The following is a 16,300-nucleotide window of genomic DNA, read 5'->3' as shown; positions in this document are numbered from 1 at the left end:
GCACTCACCATCGTGGCCACCACATCGCGCCTGAATCCTGCCTGTGTTAACAGCCAAGATTCAATGGCCACGCCGTCAAACACAGGGCCCCTAAGTTCGGATGGCAGATCGGCCACTGGGACAGTAAGTCCGGCCGATCTGGGAGACGCCAGGGTACGTCCACCACTAGTTGAACCAGATCTGCATACCAGGCCCGCCGAGGCCAGTCTGGGGCCAGCAGAATTGCTGGAACCCTCTCTCTCCTTATCTTTCTGATGACTCTTGGAAGCAGAGGTAGCGGGGGGAACAAGTACGGGAGCCGAAACTGGCTCCACGGAAGCACCAGAGCGTCTGCTGCGATTGCCTGCGGGTCGAGGGATCGAGCGACGAACCTTTGAATCTTGGCGTTCTCTCTGGATGCCATAAGGTCCACGTCTGGTGTCCCCCACCGTTGGCAGATCTGTTGAAAAACCTCGGGGTGCAGGGACCACTCCCCTGCCGCGACCCCCTGTCGGCTGAGAAAATCCGCCGCCCAGTTTTCTATTCCCGGAATGTGCACCGCTGAAATTACCACGTGGTTTTTCTCGGCCCAACGCAGTACCAGCCCGACCTCGCGCATGGCTGCCTGGCTGCGCGTGCCCCCCTGATGGTTCACATACGCTACCGCTGTAGCATTGTCCGACTGAACGCGCACCGGCCGGTTTGTCAGCCAACGCTGAAAATGTTGCAGGGCCAATCGTATTGCCCGTATCTCCAGAATGTTGATCGGGAGAATTACCTCCCGAAAGGACCACCGCCCCTGGGCTGTGTGACTCTGGAAAACTGCTCCCCAACCCTGCAGGCTTGCATCGGTCGTCACCACCAACCACTGTTCCGGGGGAAAGGGTTTCCCCTGAACCAGAGACGAGTCGCGAGTCCACCACTGGAGTGACCGTCGGACCGGTGGAGACAAACCGCACCGATGATTGAGGGAAAGCAGCCTTCGGTCCCATGCTGACAAGAGCGCATGTTGAAGCGGACGGAGATGGAACTGGGCAAACGGGATTGCCTCCATCGCCGCCACCATTCTGCCCAACACACTCATGCCGTACCGGATGGATCTGGAGCCCGGCTGAAGAAGGTTCCGTACCCCCTGTTTGATCCTTTGCGCCTTGTCCGGAGGGAGGATCACCAGCCCCTGGGAGGTGTCGAAAACCATGCCTAGAAATACGATTCTCTGAGCCGGAACCAAGGACGACTTGTTCCGATTGATCAGCCAACCTAGGCGGGCCAGGGTATCCAGAGTGATACCGACATTCTCCTGGCACGCCTGAAACGACGGCCCCTTTACCAAAAGGTCGTCCAGGTAGGGTAGTACCGTTATGCCCCGAGCATGCAGGATGGCCATAACCACCGCCATTATCTTTGTAAAGACTCTGGGGGCAGTGGCCAGACCGAAGGGCAGAGCAACAAATTGGAAATGTCGCCCTCCGATCGCAAAACGCAGGAACCTCTGGTGTGGAGGAAAAATCGGGATGTGTAGATATGCATCCTGCACATCGATCGAGGCCAGGAATTCCCCTGGATCCATGGCTGAAATGACCGAACGGAGGGATTCCATCCGGAATCGCCTGACCCTGATAAACTTGTTCAGGATCTTTAAATCCAGTACTGGCCTTACTGTCCCGTCCTTTTTGGGGACTGAAAACAGGTTGGAGTAAAAACCTTGCGTCTCTTCGCTTTTCGGCACTGGGACAATGACCCCGTTGCGCTGTAGCGTCATTATAGCCTGCAACAGACCTTCCGCCTGCGATTCTGTTCCGGAGAGCCGGGAACGGAAGAAACGCCGTGGCGGGACTCCGACAAACTCTATCTTGTACCCAGACGATATCAGTTCTGCCACCCAAGCGTCGCGTGCCACTGCGACCTCTGCCTGAATGCCGGCCAACTCTTCTGCTGCGGTAGAAAACTACTCTTCCCCCCCTGTGGCTTCTGAGATAAGTTTATCAAGCTTTTCACCGAACAATCGATTGCCTTGAAAAGGCAATGAGGTCAAGGATTTTTTAGAGATAGAATCCGCTTTCCATAATCTCAGCCATAATGCTCGCCTTACGGCGATCGTATTTGCTGCTGCCACAGCAGAACACTCGGCCGCATCCAGAGCGGCGCCGACGAGATAATCACTCGCTCCTGATATCTGATTTGTCACCTCCAAGATTTCCGCGGGCAGATCCCTGTCTTGGAGGGCCCTATGCAGAGTGTCTGCCCATGAAACCATGGCCTTAGCCACCCAGGTAGCCGCAAAGGAGGGGGCCAGAGCCGACCCTGCTGCCTCATACACTGAGCGGGCAAGCCCCTCTATGAGGCGATCAGTTGGGTCCTTAATAGAAGAACCGCTGGGTATCGACAATAGCGATCTTGATGCTAAACGTGACACCGGTGGGTCCACTACTGGCGACTCCACCCACCCTTTATGGAGTTCAGGAGGGAACGGATACTTTGCTTGCAGCGCCTTTTGCATTGCAAAGCGCTTATCCGGGTGTTCCCTATGTTTCTGGACTAGCTCCTCGAACTCCGGATGTGTGGCAAACCTTCTATGCGGACGCCTGGTTTTCTTGAAGGAGACCTTGTGACCTGAGGCCGTGGACACATCATCCTCGATCTCTAAAGTCTGGTTGACCGCCTCAATGAGGCTGTCCACCGAGTCCTGGTATCCCAGGCTTTCTGGATTCCAGGCTTCCTCTTCCTCCTCCTCGCCCTCGTCCTGATCGCTTCCTGAGCTTGGCGACAGGGAACGAGATGCCCTAAAAATCGCCGCCGACTCCCCAGAGGGCCCGGCCGACGGAGAACGAGCTCTCTTACCATGAGTTTGTCTGGTGCTGGAGCGGCCCCTAACGGACGAAGGGTCCTGAGACGTGGACGAGCTGTCTTCCGCTGGCAGACCACCATCCTTGACCCTGCCCGGGCCCCGAAGGGACTCAATTGCCTTCGTAAGGGACATCATAGAATGCGATAAAGACACTGCCCATTCTGGGGGGTCCTGACCCCTGGGCTCTGCAACAATGGGGGGCTCCTGGGCTCGCTCCGACTCACAGGCTTCGCAAAATTTACCCGGCTGCGCCTTAGGCAGCCTGACCCCACAGGAAACGCAAACAGCGTATAGGAAAGAGTGAGCTTTCCCTTTGCCAGACATATTGCAGGGTAGGGTAGGAGGAGGAGGGTAACCCCTTCCTTGACAACCAGTGCGGCACTCGAAACGGGGTTGCACTCACCCACCGGTAACGTCCCCCCTCTTCCACGGGGTGCTCTGGACGCAGCGAAAACCCTGAGACGTGGACGAGCTGCTTCACGTGCCGTTACTCGCCGGGGGCACTGCGGTGCACCTTGGAGAGAGGCGGCGGGGCTTCCGACCGCACTCCGGCGAGGAAATGCGAGGAGGGGGAGGGGGGGCGGGAGCCTCTGGTCACTGTGCGTGCCCGCCGCGCTCCCCGTGCCGCCGGAAGTCAGTGGGCGGGGCTTCCGGCCCCCACCGGAAGCGGCGGGCGGAACTCGCGGCCCTCCCCATACAGCGGGGACCGCGGCCGCCGGCGGAGCTTCAGCCGTTCTCCGGCGGGGACCTGCGAGGAGGGGGAGGAGGGCGCGCGCTCCCCGGACACTGCGCGCCCGCCGCGCCCCCCGGGCTGCCGGAAGTCAGTGGGCGGGGCTTCCGGCTACCACCGGAAGGGGCGGGCAGGCCTCGCGGATCTCCCCATACCGCGGGGACCGCGGCCGCCGGCGGGACTTCTGGCCGCAGAGCGTCTGCTGCCGCATGTGGCACTACTCGCACCGGGTTCCACCGGGGAGAGAGTCGGGCCCTGTGAGAAGAAGTAACCCCGTCGGGCGGGGGAACAGACAGCCCCGCGGCGCCTTCTGGAGGGTCCCGTTCCGGGGGGTGACCCTACAAACAAAGGTGAGCCTGCCGCCGGGGGGGGCTCTCTTGGGGTGCTCTCAACCCCATCCCTGGGCGGGGAGGGGGAGGCTACTGGGGGTGGATGCTTCGATCCCCTGGCTCACCTGCGCCTCCAACTGCACCCCTGGTGTCACTACCTAGGGGTGGAAGGGGCCAACCTGAAATCCCGCGTTGCAGGAGAGGAACAAAACGTGGAGTCCGTTGGGGATCGCCCATCGCTCACACGTGCTCGCCCGTTGTAGCTCATGGGGAAATCGAATCCTCTCATCAGGATGCGTTGCCCCTCTTTACAAAATAAAAAAGAAAAATGGTTGTCTGGGGAAAAGTCCCAGATGTGTCCCTCGGTGCGGGAGAGAAAACACGTGGAGGACTACTCACACGTGGTCGCCCGTTGGTGATTTGGGGAGATCGGACCCTCTCTATAGGATCCGTCGCCCCTGTCTTATCTTCAAAGAAAGGGAAAAAGAGAAAAAAAAACAAAAAAAAAAAAAAAAAAACCTAGTCTGGAGCTCCAGACTGCGTGTGCCTCCATCAGACACTAAGCAAAAACTGAGTTACGCCCGGTCTGGGGGCGAGGGTGTATGCGGCGGAGGAGGAGCTAACTCTTTTTTTGTATACTTAGTGTCAGCCTCCAGACGGCAGAAGCACACACCCACAGTCTCTGTGTCCCCCAATGAGACGAAGGAGAAATGTCCCCTGGTCATCAAAGGGTTTAACAGTGTTAGCACAAAATGAGGTTCAAATCAAACACAGGTGCTTGGCGCACCCTTGGCACGGCCAAATAATTAAATGCACCTACTTGTTTTGCGTTTATCGCTTCCACAGTCTTGATTGACAGCTCTGTCTTTACTAAGGTAAAGGAGGGTGGACATATTGCACAAGCATGTGGGAAGGTGCACTGAACGGTTTTGGCCACACCAAGGGTGCACCGAGCGGCTGTGCTTGGTTTGAAGAGTCATTCAGTGCTACAAACTCCCTTTAATGGTATATGCCAAAGTAAGAGCTGAATTAAATATAATGAATCAGGAACATTTTCTTATGTCGATTACCCTATCTAGAGGTTTTAAACTTGTAAGGAGTACGGAGTGAAAAGTGTCTAACACACAAAAATTGTGGCACATAGAATGAAAAAGGGTTAGTCACATGCAGAAGCTCTAAGAGGAGGAGGAGAACATCAGCTTTCATCAAACATAAATGTCCATGAAATTTGCTTAATAACTATTTTCTATCTGGAGGATGTAAGGTATTTGGGGTTGTTTTTGTTGCAGCCACATTCCCAATCTGCTGCATCTTCAAGTAAAAAAAGTCACTTAGAAAAACATGATCGCAGGGTCTACGTGTTGGATGAAAATTTTCGCAAAACTACTGCTAACATCCTGTTTTACCATATTTTTTTGCCCCACCATTTCTTCTTTACTGTGCCATAACACAGGAGCAAAGCCTCATCGGTCCTGGTACACAGCTTACAATTCTGTAAAAGTGCTTTATAGGCAGCATATGATAAGGTCAGGTGTAAAGAAAATGGCTGCGACTGGTGAACGTCCATGTAGCTGCATAATCCCTTGTGCTAAAGACAGCAATCAGGATATGAGCAGCTGCAAACGTAGGACGGGCACAATCCTCAGGTTAAGGACTAGTGATGAGCGCAAGTGCTTTTTACTTGAGGTTGCACAGAGTATCGCGGGTGCTTGAGTGATATGTTTGAGTCCCCGCGGTTGCATGTTTCACGGCTGTCAGACAGTCACAAAACAAGCGGGGATTCCCGTACACGGGTAATCCCCACAAGTTTACTGCCTGTCTAACAGCCGTGAAACATACGGCCGCGGGAACTCAAACATACCACTCAAGCACCCGTGATACTCTGATCATACCCGACCACCCTAAGCAAACCAGAGTAAGGAGATCTTGCGCTCATCACTAGTAAGGCTGAAGTACGCTACTGTAATTCCCTCGCCCTGCCATTGCGCTTACCTGATCACCTGATGAAGGCGGATTCACCGTGAGGACACAATGACCAAGCAAAGAAGTTACTTTTCCATCCAAAACAAGTATCTGTCTTGGTCTGAGCGCCCTAATCAGCCGTACTTCTCTTTCATTGCGCTTACCTGAGGTCTCCAGGTCTTGGATCGCTTCCGAAGTAACTTTAATGCGCTCACATACTCCGCCTGAATCTTCCTTGCAGGAATAAGCAAATCTCCATCAGCCTTGGTTATGGTAACTAGGTCAGCCATTTCCACTATCCCTCGCTTTATGCCCTAAGGGAAGATAGATCATTATGCACTTGAAATCCCGGCTGTTGACCACTTTATCAATATGTCTACACACCGGGGAAGCAGGAATTATGTGACGTAGCCCATTAAAATTAAAATACTTCCTTTTAGCCAGGCAGAATAAGAAACAAAATAATCCTTAAAATGTTATGTTATATTATCAAAAATAAATAAAATAAAAAACCACCAATGGATATAACCATCTGGGATCACTTATATCAGCTCCTGCTTATTTCCTAATCTAATAATGTAGTGATATGACAGCAGGAGATGTGTCAGTCAATTCTTCAATTTTGACATTCAGGGTATAGGAAAGCTGGGTGACCAATGCTAAGCAATCATGGCAGTCATATAACCAGTTGGCCAGAAAATATCTACAAGTCATTCCGTATGATGGTGGGGGACGGCGTCCGCCTGAATGTATGTTCTCCCTTTGTACATTGTCCAAACACGCCAACACCTGGTTCCAATCTGCGGCACACATTTCAGTTCCTCCATGATTGTAACAGGAAGGCAGAGGAGAAAGTCCGAGTCTCCAGAATCCAGATGACGCTCGGAGCCGTGGGCTTGATTTGCATACTCGTTTGTGCGGCGTCTGTGACTTCCAGTGATTTAAACCATCAGTTCCCAACTAATGCCACATAAAACTTCCTGTGCACTGCAGGAAGCAGACAGAGGTGAACGCTAATGCAAATTACAAGTCATCCAACCTAACTCACATGGAACCTAAGTGATTGCTCCCATATGGTCAACGTTCTGGAGCGGAGGCAGCTGATTTATATTCCTTGGCTAACCGGGTGAATAAATATTTAAAGAAGAGACACAACAGAGAGAGAATTTATTGGAACCGATGCAGATTAACAGCATCGCTACAGGATATGTTCTTTTTTTTTTTGGTAACGTAATATATAGCAAACCATGCATAATAATAAAAAGGAGCAACATTCTCTGGTAAATGTCAGCAACACACAAACCGCTCCACAATTCCCTCTATTCTACTTATTCCATAGTCACAGACTGAATTACCTACCTGCAACTCGTCGCCCCCTGCTGGTGGCAGAAGTAAAACAAACATGTCCACCATGTCAGCCACAGCAAACTCAGACTGCCCCACTCCTGCGGGATGACACAATAAATGCAGAGACTCTTACTTTGTGTACAGGGCACGCTCAGATCATACAGGAGAAGAAGGGGCAGTGACAGCCAACATCGTCCACCATATGTATATGGCCGTCAGGTGCATTTAGATGGGCCCATTACCGCCAGTTAATGAGCAACTATATACAAGTCAATCAGCCCTCACTTCCTCAGGAAAACCAGACTGATGGGGGCAGAACAATTTTTTACTATGATCGCTCTGTCTCCATACACCATCATGTTATCGGCAGCACATCAACTGTTTACATGGGTCGATGTGCTGCCAATATGGCCGGATTCAGACATCCTTGGATCTCCATCCATACTGCAAGGACAGGCCACGGATCTCCTGACACAAACTTGACAGCCCGAATATAGGTCTGTTGAGTTTGGGTCAGAAGACCCAAGGTTCATACTCCATGGACACACGAATGTGTGAATATAGCTCAAAGCTGATTTTTACATGCGTTTTGCTTGATCGCCAGGTGATTATCTGCCCATCTAAATTCACCATTACTCATGAACAATGCTGGGGTGGAGATGGAGAGTCCATGAAGTCTGGTGGTAAGCCGATGAATAAGGAAAAGCAGCTGACACAGCTGTGGGCTTATGCATATTTATACGTCACTACCGTTGGTCTAGATCTAGAATTTTATTATTACGTGTCAAAAGATTTGATAAAAAGACTACTAAAAGTTTATGAGGTTGTGGCTTACAGAATACACAGAAGGCCCTAAAAACATATGGCAGAAAACCATAGCACATGAACCCCATCCACAATCAAAGTCTGAGGAAAAAGTCTGAATAAGGCCAGTTTCACATACTTTTTTTGGGGAGTACATGTGCTATCATTACTCTAAGGCTATGTGCCCACGTAGCAATTCTCAAGCAGAATATTCCAGAGCAGAATCGCACACCCTGCTCCCGGGAAACCGCATGTAGTTTTTGACACGCTTTTTAAGCGTTTGTCAAGCTTTTTAGCATGCGCTTTCCTTAGCGTTTTTGCCCATACAATTGATGCAAAATTAATGAACATGCTGCGGAATCGCTTAGCGGTAAAAAACGCACCATTGGCACAACATGTGCGTTTTCTATTAGGAATGCATGGAATGCTTTTTGTAAGCGTTTCCACAGCAGAATCGCGTGTTTAAAATCGCAGCGGAAACGCTTAAAAAACGCTACGTGGGCACACAGCCTTAGGGATAGATCACGTACCCTTTACGGTACCACTTTTCACAAGTTTTTGCAGACTAATTGTCCATTAAAAAAAACAAAAACAGAAAATATAAAGCAGAGACATGTCCTACTTTGATCTGCATTGCGTATCAGACTCACCAATGCAAGTCAGTGGCTTTGTGAAAAAAAAAAAATGGAGAAAACACGGATGTCATCCATGCGATGTCCATATTTTACTGTTTAATGCGTGGAAAGAGCTAAGACTTTTTTTCTTCGTACGTGGTAAACAGATGTACCAAGGGTTGTAAAAAAAAAAAAAAAAAAATCCCATGAACCAAGAATGGTTCCAGCAGACTGAAAAACAGGAACATTTTTCACATATGAGAAAAAGAATAAATAGGACGTCTGAAGCTGGCCTAAGATCATTTCCAATTCTTCAATGGCAATGAAGCTTATAGGAATCTGTCACCAAGTGTTTGCTACCTAATCTGAGAGCAGAATAATATAAGGGCAGAATTCCTGATTCTAGAGATGTGTCACTTGCTGTAGTTTTGATAAAATCACTTTTTATAAGCAGAAGATTTTAACTAGAGGACAAGTAAACATGCCGCCATGTAGTCCTCCCTATTAATGAGCTCTGTATAACCCCCACCACTGATTGGCAGTTTTCTTTGTACTCAGTGCATAGGCAAAAAGCTGCCAATTAGTAGTGTGGGTGGGGTTATACAGAGCTCAAACTTAAGAGAACTGGTAGATCTGCAGCAGATAAAAGAGTTTTTATCAAAACTGCAGCAATTAGCCCAGTAATTGACACATCGCTTTAATCAGGATCTCTGCCCCTACATCATGCTGCTCACAGATCGGGTAGCACAAACCTGATGAAAGACTCCCTTTAAGAGCAATAAATGATCGGAACTTGTCAGCAGTTGCCAGTGGCGTCAGCAGGGAAACTAAATGCCAATTGGATGACATCTCAACGATACATATTAGCATTACTCATTTTCGTTCCTGTAGGTACTGAAATGGGTAATGACCAAATGCAAATGTTGGGGTGATCTCTTAAGGTGAGATCTTGCCATTCTCTCCTTCACACAAATTGTGGACAACTGTCTCATTCATTATATGGAAATTACATGTCCTATATTTTCCAACACATCAATGAAGCTGTGAAGGATATGGACACCAATGTCGAGCTCTCATGTCCCAAAATGCAGAGCACTCATAGAGGCTGTATCTTATAGTACCCATTTTACCAAAACCTATTCTCATGGTCTTCCAGGAATGTGACCAAACAGGCAGCTATCTGCTCTGGCGTGTCATACCTGAATAGAATTATACAGAATTCCTTAGTCCTCAAATATGTCGTTCATTGTTATTATTTTCATGTGGGGTAAGCCTCCATTTTTACCTTTGACATAATTAAAAGTTCTACATTATCAGTTCTGCAATATCAAGTTTACGGTGGGATGAAAGGTATAAGGCTCAGACCTTGCCCTCTTGTCGTGCAGCACCAACTTTTAGGCTGCCTTGACATCATAGGCCCCTATCTGTACGCTCCCTTTTTACTAAGGGTCTTGCAATTATTTGATCCTCTTTCTATTGGTTCAATTTATTTTTTTAGTCCCGTTACATGTGGACGAAACGAGGTGGGGGCGGCAATTAGGGACATTTAGTGGGACTGCATCACACTTGGGTGCTGTCCCTGTCAGGAAGAGAGACATCACATGGGGTACAACAGGGTACCCAGTAATACCTGTACCGTTCTTGAATTTATGGATGCCTTCTTATGACAGCATTATGGATGAGACCAAACCATTTTATTGCGTTGGTTTATTTGGGCACTTGCGTGGGTTTTGTTGCATTATGTTGCTATTATTATCAGGAAGGTTAAGCCTCCAGTTTTAGGTTTTATTGATCTAATATATATCTTTCCCTGCTGATTTATATTGCATTGATTGGCTTCCTACACTCTTGGTTTGGGGTGTTGCTTATTATTCTGTGGTGGTTTTGGACAACATCAAGAACTATCGATTTTTCTTACCTACAGTTTCCACAAGGACAATGTCATAGCCCCCGCTCTCGCACAGTAGAATGGCTTCATTAGTTGTTCGTGTGACCCCTCCTAAGGTCCCCCTGGTTGGAGAGGGTCTAATGTAAGCATTCATATCTCTGGACAGCTCAGTCATTCTTGTTTTATCTCCAAGAAGAGAACCTAAAATGCACAGGAAATTTATTTTGTTAACTTTATAACTATGTCTTCTGGGAGAATGAGTCTTATCTAACTGTAATGCCAAGAATCATGATAAAGGATGAAAAGCAGATTTTCCTAAGAAATCAAAACTCTAATAATTGCTAAATTGGTGAGGGTTCATCTGCTGAGCTCCCCCACCAGCCGAATGAGGGCCCCTCCATTCACTACCTATGATCATCTGCTGAGTCCCCATCATTCGCCTATGAAACTGACTAAGCAACGTACCGCGCTCGGCTATCTTCGTCAGTCCCATAATCTTTGTGTGACAACTCTGGTCTAATACGTCCAAGAGTGGACCCTCTGGGTCGTGGATCAGGAGCCCCTGGGCCGAGCGCACCTGGTGAAGACCGACCCCTGTACAGGGATCGTTAGGGGCAGGACCGCAGGGGGCAGAACCGCGACAGCCGGTGCCAGGAGGGACGGCTCGATGGACTGGCAGGCAGAACAAGGATGGCAGGATGGGATAGCGGAAAATACTGGCCAGGAGTCCACAGGAGGAGGATCGGAGAGGGGGAACAGGGCAGAGACAGACAGACGGAAGTGGAGCAGGCCACAGAGCACACAGGGGAAGACAGCAAAAGGATAGGCAGGATTCACTAGAGTAGGTATGGGCCGATGGGTGCAGGAAGTCACACACAATCACCAGGCGCCCTCAGAATAGAGCGGACGCCTGATATATCCAGAACCCGGAAGTACGTCCTACAGACCCGCCCCTCAGCGACGCCCCCTACTAGCAGAAGAGAGCGGGGGAACGCGCGTGCGCGGCCTAAGGCCGGCGCGGTTACCCGCAGCAGAGCGGAGACCAGAGCGGAAGTGCGCGTGGACAGGAGGGCGCAGGTGAGGGGACGCTGCGGCGGGCACCGCTGCAGAAGGGGCATCGGCGGGCACGGCCGCCGATGTCACACTTTGACTAGGTCGGCAGCAGAAATGCATGACCACTGAACTCACAAGACCCCCATACTGGCAATAAATTGTGGTCTCAGCCCCCGCCAGTCTAGTGGTTGCTATTACCAGAGTACCCCTATAATTTTAATCACGTTGGACAGCTATAACAGCACCCGTAAGTGCTTTAATCCAGACTTTCTACACATCTAAATGCAAAATCTGCAGCAATAATCTCTCCAGTTTCTGTACTGCCGCATGACAGGCAAGGTTTACCATTCAGGAGCCCAGGAAAGATGTGTTACTATGTCTCAGGGACCTCTAGTAATAATCACATTCCCAGAATAAGATTTAATAAAGAAATATCTGTGTAGGGTCTAAATAAAAGTAAATAAAAAATAGGACATTTTTTCATGTGTACAAAGATCATACTTCTGAATGATGATTGTACAGATTTTATGACCAGGTGCTGAGCAACCATTGCACCCAAAGGTTACCATGAGAGAGCCTGTCACCATGACTCTCCACCCTGGCCCAAGTGTGCTGCTAGTTATGAGGGAGGGGATTGTGACAGCAGTTCTGTTCCCTGAAACCCAAGTCTGGCATGTAAACAATAATATAAAAGGACAAAACCGCCGGACATGTCCCAACTTCTCCCACAAAGACGCGATACAAGAAATCCACATCAGAGCCCAAACAAAGGCTCACAGGGGCCACGTGAGGTGAAGTCCTAGCACTGAATGCATAGAGGTGGTAAAGGACAGCGCTCACCATGTCTTTCAAGCCTTTACTTTTTTTTTTTTTTGTCAGGATGAAGATACAGATTAAAAAAGGCTATGGCCATTTCACACCTTGCAGAGCTCTGTCTTTGCCTTCAGATGAAGCTCTTCAGGGTGAGAGATGGCTGCATGTTTAGACCGAGTGCTGAAGGCCCAACGTTGTCTCATGGATGGGGCATACCTGCCACCATGGTCTCATCTACTACATGCTTGGGCCTACACTCTCCAATAAAGCCTGAATAAAGTTTTTTTCTGAACCTCCTGTTAAGGTCCATATTGAGTCCTGAAACATGGAATAAAATAAGGCTGAAAACTCCAATCAATGGCGGCCAAGTTATCTGTACATGTCAGTGTTCTCAGTCAGTGCTAGCTGTAATTAATCATTGGACTTACCACCACTAGTACTGGAGGAAGGATCCACAGCTAAAACCGCAACTTTATGTCCCTGTCCTGTCAGCATTTTGCCAAAGCATTCAATAAATGTGGACTTGCCAGCACCAGGAGGACCAGACAGACCTGTGGCCGGGATGACAGAAACAAAAACCACTGTATATTTGGTCTATACATCCGCGCATACAGTCACAGAGAGATATGGAAAGAAACGTAGGCATGAAGTGTGTCGTGGCAGCCCACATCGGGTGATCGTGGTCACAGTCCATTTCTTGTCTTCACTGAAACACAATTGTAGAAATCTCAATCTGAGGTTTGGGAAGTTATTTGAAGATATTTTTTTCTTTCAGTAAAAACAGTAATGTAATCCCCCCCAAATACTCGTATATTGCTCATAACGCAGCAAAAATGCTATAGAACCCAATACGTGAATACGCACATATTAAGCGCAAATTCCCATAAAAAGTTACAGAAAAAGAAAGCCTATAATACGGGGGTGCACTGAATCTGACATTGTCAGATGCCATGTATGTGCAATATATGCAAGTATCCGATCCTATCTAAGATGAAAATAAGTCACCATCTCACCTGATCATATTGTAGAAAGGATTACACCATGTATGTACCTAATGTCATTTGCTAAAATATGTTTCACTCCTCCTATAAAACTATATGTGAAGAGAGTGCGATTCAGATATGGCCATGTCTCCAACTCCTTCCTGGAGTGCTACACACTGGTCAGGAGACGCCCGTTCTGCTAACATTTGGGGTGGTAGAGAGGGGCATACAGTGAACCAAGTAATTATTATCCCTGCTCTGCACTATGCCACTCCTCTTCTCTCTGGCAAGGAATATACATGTAAGAAGCCACCATACTCAGACTAGAAGGTGTATGATCAGATGGCTGGAAGCCACTCAGAATAGCATCGTGGTCCGTTTTCCCTCTCTGGGCTTCATATCCTACTGCTAGGGTTTCCAGATCTCAGCTCCAGATTGGAAGGAAACTAGCTGACATGATGCCTCCAATATATAGGAGAGGAGGAGATCCTGCTCCCCTAGTACGAAGTTAGGTACACTTCAAGGGAACTTGACAGTGGATACATGCTGCCCAATCCACGGACAGCACGTATCGGGCACTGGTTGTATGATCTCAGCCAGGTATGTTTGACTCTGAAACGCTTCAGAAAAATATATACTCTACAAGCCGAAAGAGACACTAGTCAGAACGCTAGGTCCCTGGTGGCTTCTCCACGCCTGCTGCACCGGAATGACAGGTCCCTCCCTGCACACTATGTATTTGTTGGTTAGTGGGTAATCATATATGAACATTTGGGTGCTGGAACTTCATGTCTGACCTGGCATTTGTACCACACCCAGAAAGCATTGTGCCCACTACAATGTAGGCATTGCAGGTCATCTTTCTACATGTTATGTCAGGTCAGGAAGACGGTCAGAAGTGTAGGTCCACTTTAACACATGCTGAAATCTCAAAATGTGTGCCCCTTTAACGATCATAAAGAGTAACAGTGGTCATTTTGGTGGTCAATTGTGTTATATATCGCCAGATTTAGGAAAACCAACCACTGTGGTCTTCTAGGTGAGAGGGAATACTGAAAAAGGTTTGTCACACCATAATTATGAACCATTAATGACACATGCAGTACACTAGGGCAGAACAGAATAGCTGTCCATTATTCCTGGTAACATTAACCCTTTCCAATATGAATGTAAAATACATGTATAACCATTAATACAACAGAAATGGAACCAATGAGTATATATGTGTTACATAAAGAATCAGGAAATACAACACTGACCCACTCTAAAAGCTAGAGGTTTTCCGTTATTTAATTGCTCCTGCTCCCGGTGGTAGGATAGTACCTTCTGCAATAGTATTTGTGCGATTTTTCTCTTCCTCAGATGGGTAGACTCCACCAGTGTTATGGCTTCAGCCAAGCAGGCTCGTTGCCCATTTATCAGTCCTTTGTAGATGTTACTCAGCAGTCTCTGTTCTTTGTCTTCTAGAGGCGCGGACTCTCTTAATGATATGGAAGAAAACCACCGAGACCTTCTACAGCCATAATAGTCTGTTTGGGATGGGTGCTGCTTAGTGCCTGGTCTTTGCAAGGATGCCAGCATCAAAGCACTCTGACGTAAAGTGCTTGTTAACACCCGCAGCTGGTAAAACGCTAACCTTGACATGTTGGCAATTTATTAAGGGTCAGATAGTGATGATAAACAAACCGCTCTCCAGCTCAGGAGAATGGACACACAGCTCCTCTCAATGGTTTCCTTCAGCTGTAAAGACAATAGAAATCAGAAAAGGGTTTTGTTATGGCGCTAATGTCGAAAATATTACCCATCAATAATAATTTCATCCTTATTTGCCAACACACACGAACTAGACGGGCGCATAAAATGACAATGTAATGCTCTCATCATAAGATAGGTGCTTGGCGGTGAAAGTCTAAAAATCAACGTAACGTGGTGGATACACAGGCACTTGTGCCATCAGTGTCCCATGGTGTTTGCCGCCAGAGTAGAGATGAGCAAATAAGGTGTTATCCGAGCATGCTTGGGGGCTAACCGAGTGTCTTCGGCGTGCTCGAAAAATATGTTCGAGACCCCGTGCCTGGCACTTGGATGCCGTCTACGTTCTCTCCTTTTTTCATGGACTGCTGATAGAGGTTTCTCAAGCTTCTCCTACCAGTTTTTTTCCCCATCTGAGAAAAACTGATGAAGATCTGATGGCAAAAACGGACACTGCCCAAACCTTGAAGAAAGTCCGTTAAGAAACTCTGACCATTGTTTTCCGTTGGGAGAAAATTGACTGCCACCTAAATGAGGCCTAAAAGTGATAAATGTCATGTAGGACCACCCCTGTGACAGGAGTATGCAGCCTATCTCAATCTATCATTGGGGAGGAGAGCTGCTGCACACAGGGCTGTGGAGTTGGTAAGCCAAACCTGCGACTCCGACTCCTCAATTTCCCTTACACCGACTCTGACTCCCACATATATTGCTTATATTTAAGTGAAAAATTTATTGTAGTACAATGTGAACATCAGACATTTAATCATTTCTATGATCCAATAATCAAGATATTTAGATAGATCATAATATCTATTTATTGGAATACAACTTTAGAACACAAAAAACTGTAATAAATTGTAAATATGTAATACACTGTATACATGTACATGTATACGGTACAGACCAAAGTTTGGACACACCTCATTCAAAGAGTTTTCTTTATTTTGATGACTATGAAAATTGTAGATTCATTCTGAAGGCATCTAAACTATGAATTAACACATGTGGAATTATATAATTAAAGTGTGAAACAACTGAAAATATGTCTTATATTCTAGGTTCTTCAAAGTATCCACCTTTTGCTTTGATTACTGCTTTGCACACTCTTGGCATTCTCTTGATGAGCTTCAAGTGGTAGTCACAAGAAATGGTCTTCCAACAGTCTTGAAGGAGTTCCCAGAGATGCTTAGCACTT

General features: G+C 47.9%; 1 protein-coding gene across 1 annotated transcript in view; it reads right to left on the bottom strand.

Annotated features, from left to right (window-relative positions):
* Window positions 1-15,113, bottom strand: part of MMAA (metabolism of cobalamin associated A) — a 31,284-nt gene extending 16,171 nt beyond the window's left edge. Inside the window, exons 1-5 of the mRNA XM_073576145.1 lie at window positions 14,610-15,113; window positions 12,796-12,918; window positions 10,532-10,702; window positions 7,208-7,293; window positions 6,013-6,162 (exon numbers count right to left, since the gene is read on the bottom strand). Coding sequence (XP_073432246.1) covers window positions 6,013-6,162; window positions 7,208-7,293; window positions 10,532-10,702; window positions 12,796-12,918; window positions 14,610-14,994 — 915 coding nt within the window. The 5' untranslated portion in view covers window positions 14,995-15,113. The remainder of the gene's footprint in view (window positions 1-6,012; window positions 6,163-7,207; window positions 7,294-10,531; window positions 10,703-12,795; window positions 12,919-14,609) is intronic.
* Window positions 15,114-16,300: the final 1,187 nt, after the last annotated feature.

The sequence above is a fragment of the Dendrobates tinctorius genome, unplaced genomic scaffold (genome assembly GCF_039654945.1).
Source record: "Dendrobates tinctorius isolate UK_male_01 unplaced genomic scaffold, ASM3965494v1 ptg000008l, whole genome shotgun sequence".
In the NCBI taxonomy this organism is placed as follows: domain Eukaryota; kingdom Metazoa; phylum Chordata; class Amphibia; order Anura; family Dendrobatidae; genus Dendrobates; species Dendrobates tinctorius.
The sequence above is the reverse complement of the archived record's forward strand: the minus strand, read 5'-3'. Positions and strand labels throughout refer to the sequence as shown.